This window comes from Gastrolobium bilobum, unplaced genomic scaffold, assembly GCF_033153095.1.
Source record: "Gastrolobium bilobum isolate Gb01-03AN ecotype WA unplaced genomic scaffold, APGP_CSIRO_Gbil_v1 utg50887, whole genome shotgun sequence".
NCBI lineage: Eukaryota > Viridiplantae > Streptophyta > Magnoliopsida > Fabales > Fabaceae > Gastrolobium > Gastrolobium bilobum.
In genome coordinates, this window is record NW_026897800.1 from 144,955 (window position 1) to 163,365 (window position 18,411).

The window sequence follows — 18,411 nt, forward strand, 5'->3', positions numbered from 1 at the left end:
AAATATTTTTTTACTACAATATAGTTTTTCAATTTTTATTTTTAAATGTTACGTAAATTTGAAAATATTTGCGTACTGCACAAAATTCTTCCTAATTATAATACAAATGAATATCTCCTCCTATCTGAGAATGAATGACATTAATAATGCGAATCAAATATACTTGAAATTTATTGTAATTTTTAATCGAATCAAAGTCAATCAAGTGATTTCAACAAAAAAAAAAAAAAAAGTCAATCAAGTGATTCAGGCCATACAATAATAACTAGCACATATTTATCGGCAGCAGGTATCTATGAACCGCCACTATTATGTCAACGAAAATAAGTGGGAATTTTTGCCAAACGGTAGTACATTCAGTTGATGGTGAAGGAATTGAGTAACTGCAAAGAATAAAGTGTCGGTTCAATCTCTACATATTATCTTTAGGAAGAATTTAAATATATTTTTTCTTGATTCGCTTCACACTTCGATTTAGTTTGATAGTCATTTAAAAAAATTGAAGCTTTGATGATATCGGAGACGAGCCAACTAGGTAATTAGGGTTGAATTTGGTCAATTAACTTAAAATAAAATAAATAAGTAGGGTTCTAGGAGAAGAAAAGAGAGCCTCGTACCTTTATCTGCGGGAGATAATTTTATTTTCAAATTGCTGATTAAAATGGGCTTCATTACATGGTTTGTAAAGAATTTTAGAATACATCACCCCAAAAGCTAGCTTAAAGGGTGGGAAGTATCCAAGGCTTTATAAACTCCACATTAGTTACCCATACAACTAATATGGGACTATATATCTCAACACGACTCCTCACACGAGAGCCTACTGGGCTTGAAGCGTGGATTATGCACAGACCCAATTCTTGGTTTACCTTTTAGTGCTTTTTATTTTAATTCCACTTTAAAGTGGGAGGCAGTGAGGATCGAACTTGTGACCTTGTAGTCACTCAAGCTCTGATACAATGTAAAAAATCTTGGGATACACCACCTCAAAAACTAGCTCAAAGTGTGGGAAGTGTCCTAAGACCTTATAAATTCCACATTAGTTATCCATACAACAAATGTGGTACTATATATCTCGACACAGTTTGCCAAGGTTATAATTTGATTGGGCTGTTTCAAATACATAACCTATACCTATCCAATAAACGGATATTTTAGTCAGATCCTTCATGGCTAAAATTAACCTACTTTATTTACAAAAATAAAATAAAAAATTAACCTACTTTATTTTATTAGACTGGCCCATTTAAAATAAAGCTTGCAAATAAGTTATTAAAAAAATATAAAATACATTGCTCTGAAAAATGTTAAATAACATATCGAAAAAGTTCACTTTCAAATTGAGATGTCTTGAGAACGAAACGGTAAACCAAAGATTCTTAAATATAATTCAGTTTGAATTATGTTATATTTATTAGACATTAGTTTAATTAAAAATTTTATGGTACTTTTTGAATTGAGAGTGGTTGTATGACATTTTAAATTTATATATGTACCAATTTGATGTTTTAATATGTATTTAAAATATATTGTTCCAAGAAGCGTTAATTTCCTGCTTTATAAAACTATTCTTAGAAATATAGACTTTAAATGAAAATTTTAATGTTGAATATAAGTTTTTAAAAAGTATGCTCCACCTTAATAATTCAAAAAAAAAAACTACCTTTTGGTAGATATTCGTTCTCATAGTAGGTGTTGGAAAAGGTACAGTACTCTACGAAGTAGGAATAAAATTTCTTGTGTAAAAAAGTCTACCAAAAAAAAAAAATTGTGTAAAAAAATTAAAAAGCCTAAACATATTTGTGGATAGATTAATTTTATTTCTAATATTTTTGAAAAAGGGTCTTTTGAAAATTAATTGATTCTAAGATAGCATTGTTGTGCATAAACCTTTATGAGAAACTAAAAACTTCGAAACAAATTTATTAAATAATTATAAAATTTATATTAATTATGAGAAAATTTTAATTTTTTTAAAATTAAATTCACCTTATCACATGATTTAAGATAATATAACCACACAAAAACCCTTGTGATACATATAATACTTGAGAACGATGTATCATACAATCAATGTTATAAATAATTCTGATGAGTAATTTTTATTATTTTTGAGAAAAATTTTCGTTAACAACACTTCACAAAAAATAAAATAAACCACAAAAATAATGTTAAAGGGGGAAATCAAATAATAGATAATAAAAAATATAAAGACAATAATTCAAAATATTTCATCTTCATTTTTGTGTCTTTTATCTTTTTTTAGTTAATTGTATTTTAATTATGTTTTAATTTTTATTTTCCTTTCCATTTTTATTATTACCATTTTAAAATATTAATTTTATTATTTTTAAATTATTTATTTTATCTATTTACCATATTATTTAAGTTGAGAACAACCAATTCACTATAAATTGCTTTCCTCTTGAAGATAAGGCCCAAAATGGGTATAAGCGGGCTAATGGGCACTGGACACCAAATAAGAAATGGGCCACAGCTTCGAGTGGTTGGCATACCTAGGCAGAGGGAGGCGCCACAGCTTGCAGTAAAGAATCAAAATTTTTAAAGGCCGATTTTAAGGTGTTAAATGAAGATTTTTTTAATAATTTATATTATTTTCTAATAATTTAAAGAGGTACAAATGATGGTTGGAAAATTAAGGACACATAATAGGGCATAATCCCCCTGTGAAAATGTTCTTATCATAATTTAAAGGCCGAAGCAAAAGTGAATCCTCATTCCGAGGGGCTACTTCATGTGGAAATCATAGCTGTAAGCTTAGCAAACAGCTAGAAAGGTCGACGAATCCCTTTGCTTCGTAAATTACGGGTTCAGCGGGCTCAAATTTTTATGAAGACTAGTAGACCACATCTGTATACATGTCCCACGAGACCATGGTATATGATAGTTATGAAAAATTCAGAACTTATATGATGACAACATTTGAAACGTTTTAATTGGATAAACGTTTTTCTTCCTCCAGAAGTATATAAGAAAATCTCGTATTGATATTAGACGTGTATAAGGAGATTTAGGAGGTTTTGACCACATTGGGAAGATGGGAAATTTGCCAACGCTAAAAATGAAACATCGAAATCAAAAGTGATTGGGAAAGACCCTTTTATAAGATAGTGGAGGGCATGTGATATTTAGGGGCGTTTGGTTGAGGAGAAAATTTTTGAATACTAAGGAAATATAATTGATAGAGAAATGGTTGGAAAGTGAGTTTGGTAGGAAAATGTAAAAAAAATTGTTTGGTTGGAAAAAAATTTACTGGGAAAATTTGGTTAAATATATTATGTATATGTTTGGTTGAAGAGAAAATATTGATGAAAAAATGGGATGAAATTACAAAATAACCTTTAGGTGGCGTTTCGTCGAGGAAATTTTTTTTGAATACTAGGGAAATGTAATTGATAGGGAAATGGTTGGAAAGTGAGTTAGGTAGGAAAGTTAAAAAAAAGTTGTTTGGTTGGGCTAAATATTACCAGGCAAATTGATAAAGGTTTTTAAAATGTATATTTAGTTGATGAAAAAATATTGATGGGTAAAAGGGATATAATTACTAATATAACCCCGAATTAGTTACTTTATTAAAAACAAGTAGGTGCGTTTGCCATTTGTCTTCCAACGGTAATTTCCCACTTTCGAAAAAAAAAAATTCGTCGGTGACCATTTCCTCTTTTGCTACCTCCAAAGTCGGTGACCAGGCCTATTGCATCGTCCGCTCGAGGTCCTAAACATAGGGTTTTTGTATATTTGATGAAACTACTATCACCACGCTTGTTTTGTATTATATTTGATATGGTGTGATGAATGGTACAATGATATGGTACTGCTTGAAAGTTTGCAGGTTGCATAAACATATGGCAGGGTTGTCTTGATTATAGTAATCCATCCGTAGAATGCTGATTGTAATTTATCTTGCAGATACTATTTCCAAGTTACAGAAAACAGGATCAAAAGCACCATAAAGGTGGGTTCTAAAAGGGGAGAGGTTGAAGATTTGATGAACAACAATGTCACTTCCGATCAAGCCTCACCGTCTGGAGATTTGCACTTCAACCCACACAACGAAGTTTTAGCTTCTAACCTGAATCACTTCACACGGGCTTTGCTGACCACACAAGGTCGATAAAAATATCTTTTCACAGGATATGTTCGTCTCCTTTATTTTTACACAGTGCAACTTACCCAGCTTTCCTAAAAAAAACCACCCCCAACTTGGCTTTGCAAACAGTGACAATGCCTGGTTATCGATGACCAAATCTAGGAATGGTATGCATTTGTGATTGATGGAACTTGGTTGAATCCCTCTACCAAACAAGTGCTTTCTAGAAAACCATCTTCATTTGCATGGGGAAATTTTTGGTTTCCCTGAACCAAACACCACCTTACAATATTTCAACGAGAACAACTATTGCATAAATAAAATAATGGTTAGGATGCCGTTGGTTATCAGTTGCGCCATTCATCTAAGCTTCCATATCTCTGTCTGTCTCCAAGTTCAAAGGGTGAAAGAGATCTTGTGTTCTCAAATTTTTTTTTCATAACATAAAAACAACTTTTTGTTTGACTCTTTATCTTCCTTTCTTTGGATTCCCCTTTCCCACTCGAGAAATGAACACATTGACCGTTGATCAAAGGTTTTATCCGAACCTTGGGCTTTCTCCCTCATTCAGCACGACCCAGCTGCTATTGAATCAGCGCAAGGAGACCACTCGAATAGCGCATCAGATTTCACTGGAGTGAAACTTAGAATGAAAGCTGAGATTGAGTTACCTCACCTTCCACCATAACAAGTAGATGCTTTAGTGATGTTGTCGCCATTTAGTATGATATTTTTATTTCAGATATATACTTTGGGTTTTGGTAGTGGAGGGTTAGTCTGAGATGATAGTAGTCAGAAGAGGGGGTGATATGGTCACGTTTGTCCTTCACCTTTTCTCATTTAGATGGTTTTCTCCAAATACCACACTACAAATGACAAAGTTCAATAGTGATTTCCTTCCATTTTTGTATGCATTCCTGAATGGATGGGGAAGTGAGTTTGATAGCTAAAATATTGTTTCTCTTCAACCAAACAAAGGCAACGTGGATTGCCAAACTGAGATAGATAGGGATCTACACAAAAAGCTTCAACCAAACACAACTTTAAAGTTTTTGTTAAGGCTTTGTCCTTTAAGCTAGGTAGGTATCTATGGGTGTAGAAATTATGGCAAAAATTCTCTCGAGGCACGTCCAAGATGTCCTGGGCTTGAATCGAAGGTTTAATCCTAAATGGTTTCAAATGAGCTATATATTATCAACTGTCGATTCTAAATTGAACTCTATATAGTATCCACATATTAGAATTTAAAGATCATAATTGACTAAATGAAACCGAAGTGTACGACAAATGTCAAGGTCGGTTTCGTTACTAAATTAAACGAATAAAAAACGGATAATATGAGAAATTATACTTTATTTAAGTTTTAGAATAGTACAAGTATATAGAATTCAATTTAAGAGAAAACGAATAGTACAAGTATTGAAAATAAAAATTTAAGAGAAATGATAAAATTCTGGAATTTTATTTTGGTAGTTAAAATTCTGAATTTTTATTATCCACTAAATTATGTTAAAAAAAAAAAAGTTATACCTTTTATTTTTTTAATTCACTTACGCATGAAACAATAATGCAAGAATAATACAATAATTTTACATTAACGGTACAATTCTTAAGACACATTATTAGAAAAATCTCAATTTTTGACAGAATTCCGTCAAAATTGACCACGGCAATTTTGAAGGAAAATGAATTTTGTCAAAAATTACCGACGGAAAATAAATTCCGTTAAAATATTTTTAGAAAATATATTTGTTAATCTTTCAATGGAAATCAAATTCAGTCGAACATTTTGGACGGAAAAAATTTCGTCGAAAACTTTATAAAACAATAAATAAATAAAAAATTATATTTATAAATTTTTCGACGAAAAACGAATTCCTTCGAAAACCAATATAAATAAAATAAATTAAAAAAATTATATTTATGAATTTTTTGATGAAATCAAATTTCAGGAAAATTATTTTAAAATAAATTTTTTAGAATTTATTTTTGTTATATGTTAAGATAGAAAAAATAATTTAAGTGTTGTATGGTAATATAATAAAATTTAATAAATTATTGTGGTTTAGTGGTTGGCGTTATAAATTTCAATGGCGAGGATATGGGTTGGAGTGTTCGACAACATCAATTGCACTTTTAAAATACATAAAATTATTTCTCCAATTAATGCAGATAAGTTATCTGTATTTCCTTCTAAAATGACGTTGTTTTAGTATTGAAAGATTAAAAAATTATAATTATAAAGACTATAATAACCCTGAAATAAATTAAAATTAAAAATACACCATGATTTGTGCCCCAAAACGACGTTGTATTGGGCTATGTAGCACCGACACTGACACGGGACACGTGACACGATACGACACGACACTCCGACACGTTAATTCTAAAAAATGTTAAATTTTGACACGTTAGGACACGTTTAGATATTAAATAATATATTTAATTTATGTAGTATATATTATCTTTAATATTCAATAATTTAACAAAAAAATGTATCTAAACTTACAATATTCATAAATTTTGCAAAGAAACATAAGATATTTCAAATATTTATATTAAACTAATAAAATGGTAATCGTAATCTAACGAATCTAACAGTTGGAACTAAAAACTCAACACAATTTAACCTTTGAACCATTTTTTGAATTTCAATAACGCGTGTTGGAGTGTCGGAGTGTCCGAGAGTATCGCGAAGTGTCGGACACGACACGTTAGGGTTTTTGAAATGTCGGTGCTTCATAGGTATTGGGCTTACTGCATATAACTTATCTGCAGTAACTACAGAAAAAGCGAACCCTTTAAAATAATTTTGCATTAATAATATAAAATAATTAATAAGTCCCATAAAGTGAGAACCGCGGCACGTATTTTTTTTCAAAATAATAATAATAATGAGTTGTGGAGGGTGGAATCTACTTCTTCAAATATTCATAGAATTTCATACAGAGTATGGTTACACTCACATGCATTAAGTTATTGGTTTCACAACATCTCTGGAAGGGTACTAACCAGTAACCCCTATCTTCAAAATATGAGGATTTATGCTTATTATTATATGATTGAAGAAAGTAGTCTCGCACTTAAAAGGTTATGTCTTGAAAAGGAATAATGCGTAAATCAGTTTAAGTGGTTACGTTCATGAATTATTGAATGTTATTAATAATTTAAGTGGTTTATAATAAGTCATAACAAATAAAATCACATATACAACGAAATAAATAGTATAAATTAGAACTTCATCAAAATATACTCAGAAGACCTTCTAATTTTTTTCCAAAATAAGGCACAACTATCTATGTTTGAAAAATATTACTTTTAAAAAAATGGTTATTGTTTTTTTAACTCTCCCAATTTTTTAAAATATTTAAAAAAAATTTAATCAAAACATGCGGTATAATATTGTTCTCCCGTGATCACCGGTTGAAGTTAGACAATTCTGCACATAGACTCAAGGCCCTAATGTAGAAAGGGGTGGTGTCGTGTCCAAATTTGGCCACCACTTCTGGTTTGAGCTTTCAATGCGAAAATAATCTTTCCAAATACTTTATCACTGTTTGTTGGTTATGAATGAACTCCTCTGTCCCATAATTAAAGCATCACCTTCCTAAGGTTGACCGTGCATGGGTCCTACTTGCCAAATCTTGACCTATCCAAAGCTTGTGATCTTGATGTTTCACTTCAGTTACTTTTGGAATCATTCATTGCTCACTTTTGAAATTTGTTTTGTTTCATTTAAAATATTTACATCCTATTTCAGAAAAGGGCTATTTGTTTGATGGAAAAATAATTGTAATTTTAAAGGATACAAGTTTATATCATTTTAATAATTTTTAATTATGTAATTTTAAGAATGCATAATTTTTAACTACGACATGAAAAGTGAAATTTTTTTAACTCTAGTATTATAAATATGTATTTTCAAAAATACATAGTTGAAAATGCTACAAAGATATAATTTATGTTTTTTAAAAGGATACTCACTAAATCCCTGTTTGATTTGTATAGTGAACACACATTTTTTATAATATATACAGGAAGAAAAAAGTTATATTTATAAATTTTTTATTTACAAACTCAACTATATGCTTCGAAGAATACAATTACTCAAGTGCATAGTTAAATTTATAAATAAAAAATTTATAAATATAACCTATAAGAATTAGTATTTAATTTAATGTGATTAATATAGAAGTAAAAAGAACATAAAAACTTTACTTGAGCAGCCTTGGTGATATTACACATATGGGTTTTTCTTTAACGCTCACTTTTCTTATATTAATGGTTAATTAATGTTCTGTTGAAATTGAAGTAAAAAGATGGTAAAAACTTGATTTCAGCACTACTATCTTACTCATGGTATTACGCAGAATCAGTCAACGCATATATGAGAACAGACCAGCGAAATAAGTTAAACAATGTCATTCTCCTTCACATCATGCATTTCATTTCAGTCACATTGTTTACACTTTTTGATAAAAATTTTGATCAGAAAATTTTAAAAAATGAGTTATTAAGTATTATATTTGATTTAATAAGAATCAATTAATTGTGTTAAAGCATTATTTTTAAAAGTAATACTGCAGAAAATGAATTTTACAAGAGATTCATATAGAATTTCATAATACGATTATTTCAAAAAAAAAAAAGTTAAATACTGGAATATACACTTATTATGAAATTATACGAAATAGTCGTGGAAACTTATTAAGAGACATGGCAGCTGTTAAATACCAGAAACAAAGTTTTGTAAGAGATAGTATAGGTATCTTATGTTTTTTGTAATGTCATATGTTACATGTAAACCATAATGGGGTGTGTTGTTAAATGTCTTTTAATTTTTGCTGTGTACTAATTCAATCTGTTGATGCATGAAATCTCTTAATAAAATAAACAAATAAAGCCAAGAGGGATAAAACTAAAAGAAGCTGCAAAGTGCTGGCAACACTTTCAGAGTTCAGACCACTAATATCTGGCAACAGAAAAGGAACTGACACTGCAAATGGTCCTGTTGAATGAACTTGTCTTCCCAGATTCCACCACTTGATGCATTAAAAAGTTCAATAGGAAGAGACAACTGACGAAAAAAATCCATATAACCAAATATGTAACAACATAATTTTACTGCTAGTAACATTAATATATCAGTGTGAAAATATATATATTCATATTATATATTTCACATCAAATCAAGTTTTGTACTCTGTTTTCATATCCGACATCTACCACAAGCTAAAAGCTAATCCATAACTGATCAAAGTGACGGGAATCTTTATAGTCCTTAAAGTGAACTATATGACTGAACAAAATTAAATACATCATATATAGAGAAAATATATTCATGGCATGTACAACTTGTTGCCACACTTGCATCTCCATGCCTCCGGGTAGTATTCGGCAGTCACCGGCGTCCCTGGCGGCACCGGCACATGGACTGGTTTACAGGGTGTACACTGGCCGCATTTGGAGGTGCACCGTGGCGGCGATGACCCAGGCCCACCTAGAAGCCTCCTTGGCCAACCCATAGATACCTCTATTTTTCCTTGTCCATTTTCCTTCTCAACTTCCTGACCAAAAATCATAATTAACCGATAATCAATTCTCGGTTAAGATAATCACAACGGGGGATGTAAATAGGTCAAATGCTTTATTAGGGACTCACAATCCGACCAATATTACATCATATCTAGCATAATATATTTAGTAAAATAAAACATGCTTGTACCTTGAAAAACTTGTTTAGAACACATGGTTTGGACCTACTTTTACAAGATCTGAAATAATAATCTCTGTCTATGATGTATTATTTATTTTAATTAAAATAAAATGAAATAAAATAATTTATTTAATTTTAATTAATAAAAATACTATTTTATGTTTTTTTAAGGTCTTAATAAGTATTGAAGGCTTAAACAAGTTGATAGGCTTGGGTAAAGTCTTTTGATATTCAAATATAGGCTAGGTTAAGGCTAATAGCTCATACTAAACTCAAAATATTTTACATATATCTAACCTACATTGACCAAAGGCTAACCTGGCCGGGACAATTTAAACCCCCTAATTACAACTTTCATCCCCTTTCTTTTTATCCAATAACAATCAATTTTAAAATGAAAAATAATGATAAATATATCAGATAATGTGAATAGTAAATATTTAACAATTCATGAAATGACAATTAAAATTAGTAACCTTGAAGTGGAACCTCGTTATCTCTAGCATGGATGTGTTGTGATAAGGTGGGCTACATCCAAATCAGCAACATATACATTGAAACAAGCTAACATGCATCCGTATGAACATGACTCGGCTATCATAGTAGGAAAATGTTATCATGAAATTTTTTAAAAAACGTGATCGAATTAAAATATTTGAAAAAGTTTACACACATTTTTTTATTTTTTTGAAAAAGGGAGATAAAAAAGAAATACTAGTAGTATCGTAGTTTTGCGGTGAAGACGCTGAGCAGGTACAGTAGGCGCAAGTTACCAAGATTCGAGTCGCGGTGAGCAACAGGCAATTTCTTGTTTGATTCTAACGTGCACCGTTAGCGTGTTGCGCTGGTGATGTTGAACATGATTGAATAGTGTGGATAAGCCAACAGCGGTGGAGCCAATGGCTGCACATGGTACCACCACCCACGTGTCCCTGGACACCCCTGAACCTATTTTGGCGCATTTTAGCCAGTGTCTGTTAGTTCTATCAGTGTGTCTGTGTAACTATGAGGTGAGGAGTGAGATTTTGAAGACTGTCACCATCCAAGGCTTGTTTCAGTTGCATAACACAGTTTCAAACTTCCACAGTTTACTTGCACAAAACCACAACCATGGTCGTCCATCACTAGTTTATTTTAGACCAAAAAATAGAACCCTTTTTTTTTTATTAAGCATATAATTTCAATTGAAAAGTTCTGTCTCAAGTCTAAAATCTAAATCTTTACCGTTAGACCTATTTAGCATAATTAAAATAAAAACAAGTGTTGTTTTAATTTGATGCTACATGCAATAGTTAAAGATAAGCCAGGGACATAGAGAAATAGTAATTAGTAAACATGTTTGTGCTGGATGGATAAAGAATAGGACTAGTCTATACCTGAAAATCTTTATCAGCTTTGGCAAACATGGGACGCCTAGTATCTGCAATGGAGAAGGGACAAAGGGGTATGAATTAAATGAATATGTCATAAATCTATCATTTGAAATAGTATCATATAGGGTTAAGAAGTTTTATAGAGGTGGATAATTCATTGTGTAAATGTCAGATTAAAAAGGGTGTGGAAGAATTGCATACCTAGACATGTATTGGCGGAGCCAGTAGTACTTGTGAAGATCAGTGTGCAAATTGAGAGCATGAAAATGAAGCACACACTGTTACAAAGCTGGGTTTTGTTTACAAGTCTAGTGTTATTTCTCTTCCTCTCCATGAACAAACAAAAAAAAAAAAAAAAACTTCAGAAAACCCCTAGAGCAGCACCACTGGGATGGTGGGAGATATATGACTGACACAAGCACGCGCCCCCACACAAACACACACACACTCTTTCTTTAAAATCTGACCCTATGAAGAGTAGTGTTTGAAGCTATAAACCAATAATAGGGTTTACAACATCCAGGGCTAGTACGTTCCATGCAAACATCAAGCTAAACAAATTACCTAACACTTTTAGCTCATTTGTCTGAGATAGATAAAATGACACCCTTTTTTCAACTCTCTCACTACTTTATCTTCTTTCAGTGTGGTGTGTAATAAAGATGCAGGTAGCTAGAGAGAGTAGAGAAAGAAGAGAAAGGTGGAAAATTTGGATGGAATGGTCCGGTTTATCTGATGGGGTGTGGGTTGTGGCAGAGTAGTTTGCACAGTACTTAGGGAGGTTAAAAAAAGAAAGAAAAATAAAGGTGAATCTATGCAGATCATCCCTTCCTAAGCTTTACCATGTTTGGGTCTCGGATTCTCTAGCAGGCTTTCTTCTCTGTCTTTAAACGATTCCCAAACCCAGAAAAACTATAACAACCCCAACCCTTACCCTCTGATTTCCTCTGTTTTCCTCTGCTATTTTGCCTTCTGTATATAGTTTTTGTTCTCAGACAGAAACTTGAGAAAAAGCTTTTAAATTTTAACCAGATTCTTTTTTTTAACTGCATCTTCCATGTTCTTTTCTACTGTCATTTCATTAATAGTTCATTTTTTTCAATAAAATGTCAAGCTACCTATAAATTATTGGGACAGCAGTTTGGCATTTGGATTCATTATAACCACTAATCTTTTTATACAAGGACACAAATTATCTTAAGCGTGGTTCTTTTTTTCTTTTTCCACTCTCTGAACCAAGCATTTGTATGGTTCTCTTATTGAGATATTAAAATAATTGACTCAAAGACTGAACCATTTTATATCTACATTGCAGTTTCAACTTTCAAGTTTCAACCCCTATTGAGAGATGGAATGGTTTGGAATATTTTGGTACTTGCATTAAAGTTTGATTATGTACTTAATAATTCATATAAATACAATATTTTGTTTTACCACGTTTCCACTTGGACTTTTTGGGAATGGAAAAAGTACAAGATGTTGAAAATGTACTGCACATCTTGTTGCATCGATGCCTCTAGCAGCTAGGTGTAGCTTAGAAAGTGGGCCAGCTCTCACGCGGAAGAACCACCTATTATTTACAAGAATAGCCTCTGGCGATGCACGTGTGAGGATGATGGGTAGTGACTTTTCAGAAACAACGACCATTTTACAGTGTTATTGACAAAAATTTATCGGAATGTTACGCTTTTTAATTTTTTTTTCTTCAAAATGTCACGTTATAAAAGCATTTTATGTTTGGACATGTAGTAATAAGTTTGAGATCACGTAAACTCACTGAACAGTTCAGTATTTTTCAATCAGTCAATGTGTCAGGCAATGATAATTTATTTTTTGTTTTCTTTTTGAAAAATATAATAAACAATAAAGACGATTTACTTTTTCAAATACTACAAGCATGAAAAATATTTAACAGTTGCATGATTCAAACCTACCGTTATTAGCCCAATACAATTATATCAAATACTTTCCAATAAACAATATAGAATTGATTAATTCATTGGGTGTTAATGGTTGAAAAATACTAGACTGTTCAGCAAATTTACGTGACTTCAAACTCATTATCACCAAATTTATGTGGCTTCAAACTCATTATCACCTGTCCAAACCTAAAACGCTAGATGTTATAGCGTTTTTTAGGTGACGTGGTGTTTTAGCAAATTTTTTAGAAAATATGACATTCCGATAAAATTTTGCCAGCAAAACAATCGTTGTCCCGGCTTGTTAGGGACAGAGACCCGAGAAGCAATCAAGCCCTTATCTCTGACCAATTTGGCACATAAGACTACAAGAGAAAGCAAAGTCATGGGTGCTGGTCAAAATGGCTGTTTAACAAGACCATCAATTAGCTAGCCAGATTCCAGAACAAGGAGGTATGAACAAATATCACGTTAGAAAATAAATGTTTGATGCTTAATCTTATTTGTGTTCTATCTGTGGCATCTGTTCCCATTTATGTAATTCAGTTGCTCTATAAATTGCACTGGTGCATTAGGGTCTTCAACTGCATAGTACCAATAATTGGACTTAAATTTCTAACTTTAATTTCTTTTCACAAATTTCAGAATGGTTTTCATGTGATATCCATTTTGGATAGGATTTCCTATAATGGGTTGAAGTTTCTCCTCCTTAATTTGGCATTTTATTTTATTTTATTGGAAACATAATTTGGTGATATTGATTGAATTAGGTCTAATTTACTAAATTAGATCCCTCAAGAACATATATTTGTTCTAATATTAAAGATTATTTGATCTTGGTCGGGTTACATTACATCTTACCATTTACTACAGTTCATCACACTGCTATTCGGAAATCACATGTTAATATTCCCTTCCGTTCATTTGTAAGGATTTAATTTGAAAATGAGGGCCCTATTGTTTTCACTTTCCACTAAAAAGAACATGCACTCCCAACTATATACCTCATGTATCACAATCCATATTTAAGGCCAGTTCTACCAAAAGTCCATGGTAATTGACAAACCCTCCTCAGCACAGTATTTCAGATTATGCCACACAAAAGCTGCAACACATCTATGCTCCACCCAAAACATGAAATAAAACAAATGTACAAATGAAAATTGTTGCAGGAATTGAATGGGATTTCCAAACAAAACATGTAGAAGATACAATGACTAAAATGCAGTGTTTTAAAAATCGGCTCGGACCGACCGGGTCGACCTAGGTCTTGGTGACCTAGTGGATTCCCCGGTCCGAGCGATCATTTGGACCGGTTCTACAGTCTACTCGATTTGGATCAGTTGACCCAATTGAGACCCAGCGACTTGGTGACCCAGTTGAACTGAGTTAGACCGGTTGATCCTCTTCTTTTTTTGTATATCTTTTATTTTATTTTTTGGTTGCTGAGAACTCTTTAATTAAATCATGTTCATATTTTATGGTAAGTATGATTAAAAAGTAGGGATAAGATCCGTTTACAAACTTTTTTTGCAAATTATACTAAGTGCGACCGGTCGTACACTGCATGATTAAAGTATGATCGGTCGTACTTAATGTAGTTTGTAAGAGTTTGTAAACAAAAAAGTTTGTAAATATAATCTGTCCCCAAAAAGTAAGGTGAAAATAAGAAGGTATTTGGGATTAGTGCATTCGTTTATGTAATTTGGTTGTATCTTATGATGATCTCAAAAAGTTAAGTGGGGATAAACACTGATGGTCTCATCTCAACGGTGGACACTTTCTTTTTAGTGTATATTTCATGCCTACTATTTGTTACCATGATTTATTTTATCTCTGTTATGTCAAGGCATAAAAGATGCATTTAGCTTACATTGCAATTTTAATCCAATATTAAGATATGGTCTAGAGCTAAAAGTCTAAAAATATATAATATTTGTTATCATTGAAAATCAATTTATTTTTTGAAGCTGATAGTTTTCTTAAGTCAATTTTTAATATAAGTAATATGTTTATATTTTTTTAATATGTGAATAGTAAATTCGATTGAACCAATGACCACTTCGAATTTTAAAACACTCCTAAAATACACTATGTGTAGTATTTGTATATGGATGAATATTTGTATAATCATTTCAATGAATATTATTACTCATTAGTTCATCATTCTCCCCGCCCCTAAAGTTGGGTAAAATATTAATTATACCTCTTAATATCTTATTATATTATATTATATTTTATATATATATATATAATATAATTTTTTTAATCAAATAAACATATTGAAAAAAAAAGTTACATATGGCTACATAATTATTATTTTTTTATTTTAAAAAAAGAGGGCTTTGGAGCAAGGGTGCAAAACTATAGTCACTAAATTTAAAGTCTCTAATAAACGCATGCTGTATCATGAACAAGGTTTTCCTCTCACATAAATATGTTCGAATTTAGCTTAATTGAAATATAGTCTGTTTTGAAAATAAATGCCAATGATTCTAATTCTGATGATGATCTTAATAATGGCTAGCCTAATAGCTAGATACACGCATTCGTGCACGATGATAACGACAAATGCATAAACATGCATCTATATGTTACTAACATAAACAACCAATGGAATCAAGATAACGATAAGTAGCTATTCTGGCAGCTGTTGGTTTAGGGATTGTGACAACTTGTAGTTGTGTTGACCATAATTTAGAACCATTCATCTACAAGAGGATAGATTTTAATTAGTGATCACCAAAAGTTCTGGATGAGAATAAAGGGCTTGTCCGATAATATAAATGAAATTATAATGCCCTTGATTTAGACTAGATGATTTTTCACCTAGATGATTTAATTAGTGGTAAGTAAATTTAAAATCAATAGTTGAGAACCTTCACAATGTTAAAAGATTTAGATTTTTATAAAATATAAAAAAGAACAATGAATTGAATAAGAATTAATTTATATATAGTATGTCTAAAGAATTTGGAAGGAAAAAAAAACCTTGTAATAGATCAAAAGAGAAGTAGTCTAAGGGTGTGCAAAATAACCAAAAAATTGAACCGAACCATAAATCGAACCGAACTGCCCTTAAAATAACCAATTTTTAAAAATTAGTTCATGAACCGAACCGGTTTTTAACGAACCAGTTCATGAACCGAACCGGTTTTTATAACCAGTTTAAGAACCGAACCGTTTTGAACCGAACCGAACTGAACCGTTTCAAACCGAACCGAACCATTTTCAAACCGAACCAAATTAATTTTTATAACTTTTTTTTTATATTTTAATTTTTTTTTTCAAAATATGGTCGACCTGAACCAGTTTCGAACCGAACCAAACCACTTGCGAACCGAACCAGTTTTGAACTGAACTGAACAAGTTTCGAATCGAACAATTTAAACCAATTCAGTTCAGTTTTTTTATAAAATTCAGTTCGATTCGACTCATGCATATCCCCTGAGAATTACTCCAAGATAATCTTCTGTAGTTCCTTCGTTATTGTGTGGAAGGTTAATTAGGCCAATTTTTTTTTGTCAAAATTAGACCAAAAGAAAGGAAGAAAAAAGAAGAAGGATTTCAATACTTTACGAAATTAATATGGTATGTAATGAAGTCTTAGAAAAATTACAACCAAATCCTATGATAGAATAAATTTTTTAAATAAATAATCGCATAATTAATTAATGAGCCTGTTTATCTAATTATCCTTAACACTTTAGCACCGAATGGCCTGTTTGGTCAATAATATTAATTCTTCAGTAAATATTAATTCTTCAATTAGTTTTTCTTCGATATTAATTCTTTATTTTTCTCAATTCTCATTTCTATGTAAATTCATTTTATTGGGGAGATTCTTAGTACATATATGTCCAAGATACTGATCAAGTATCGTGCATTGTCATGTTAGAATTACAATGTACCAATTTCTCCCGTTGCTTTAATTAGATCTATGAAATGAAGACAAGAAACTAAAGGAGGTAAATCCATAACATGACCCGTATGTTATGGAAAGGAATGGACAAGTACGGCGCTTTTAGTTTATAACACATTACGTACACAAAACATAATATACATATACTGCAGGTTCTATTTATATTCTTTTGCCCTGTTGTGTCAAAACTTGTGATCAATAAAACAAGATTTGTTGCATTGTGAGTGAGGCTCGGTGGATAGAGTAACATATGTGGAGAAAAGGAAAAACTTCACTACCTTTGCAACTTAGTTGTTTTCATTCTCTTGTTCTCATGCAAGGTCATTCAATGCCTCTATGCGCTTCTCTCTCTCTCTCTCTCTCTCTCTCAATCTCTATCACTGTTGAGGCCCGCTGTTAACAGCAAGATATCATTGTCTGCAGCAGTTTCCATCAAATCGTATGATTTTCAAGTTCAAAATTGATCGTTGTCCCACCACACCTTGAGCTTTGATAGTGATCATATAGGAAATGTGAGGGGTGAAATGTGCAGGCAATTGTCCTTATATATGTCCTTATTTTCTCAATTATTCAACTTTGAATAAAGCTGACAGTTTCTTTCTTCTTTCCTTTTTCCATGAATTTATTTGATTTTGACACAAGAATCCTTCTCTGACCTCTTTCTCCATCGTGTGCTATGAAATTATTTACCCCTTGTAGGAAATGGATACTCATGATCTTCTCATGGGTTGTACGTAGTAGTTTCACGGCAAGTTTATTTATAAGAAATACTACTCTCATTTAACATATGTTATCTTATTTCGAAAATTTCATCCACTCTTTTTTTATTTCTTTTTTTATCCTTTAATGATGGATCTCACGTGACTTCTCTCTATAATATGAGATAACTACTCTCATGTAAAATGAGAGTAGCATTCCCCTTTATATATGCAAAATTATGGTTTTTGTCTCTAAACTATCAACATGTTTTATCATTTTTACTTTCATTAACATAATTTCCGTGCAATGTTCTTTTTTTTTTTTAATTTATTGTCTTTAACCTTGAGCGGTATTTTACTTATCTAAACAAACAATTTTGGTAACAACCTAGGATTGTGGGCAATTCAATTTCCATGCCATATAAGGCTATGATATCATACCTACAAATTTAGGAGAACCCCTTGATTTTGCAAGCAATAGTCCAATTCGAGTAGTGTTTAGTTGCATATATGGATAAGAAGATGAATAATGCTTTGAGAAAGTAACTTTCTTCTTCTTCCTGCTTCTTAAGTTAGGCTATAGTACTATTAATATTATATTATCTAATCATAGTTACTTTCAGCAAGTCAGTGTGTATTGGATTTTTCAAACACTAGTTATGAGCATTCCAT

The 18,411-nt window shown here is 31.5% G+C and overlaps 1 protein-coding gene across 1 annotated transcript; it reads right to left on the reverse strand.

Annotated features, from left to right (window-relative positions):
* Window positions 1-9,243: 9,243 nt before the first annotated feature.
* Window positions 9,244-12,168, reverse strand: LOC133310445 (EPIDERMAL PATTERNING FACTOR-like protein 5). The gene is made up of 3 exons (XM_061511383.1): window positions 11,402-12,168; window positions 11,204-11,247; window positions 9,244-9,678 (listed from the first exon to the last, which is right to left on the reverse strand). Exons 1-3 carry the CDS (start codon window positions 11,532-11,534, stop codon window positions 9,451-9,453), a joined length of 405 nt encoding a protein of 134 aa, XP_061367367.1. The 5' UTR covers window positions 11,535-12,168; the 3' UTR covers window positions 9,244-9,450.
* Between the last annotated feature and the right edge of the window lie 6,243 nt (window positions 12,169-18,411).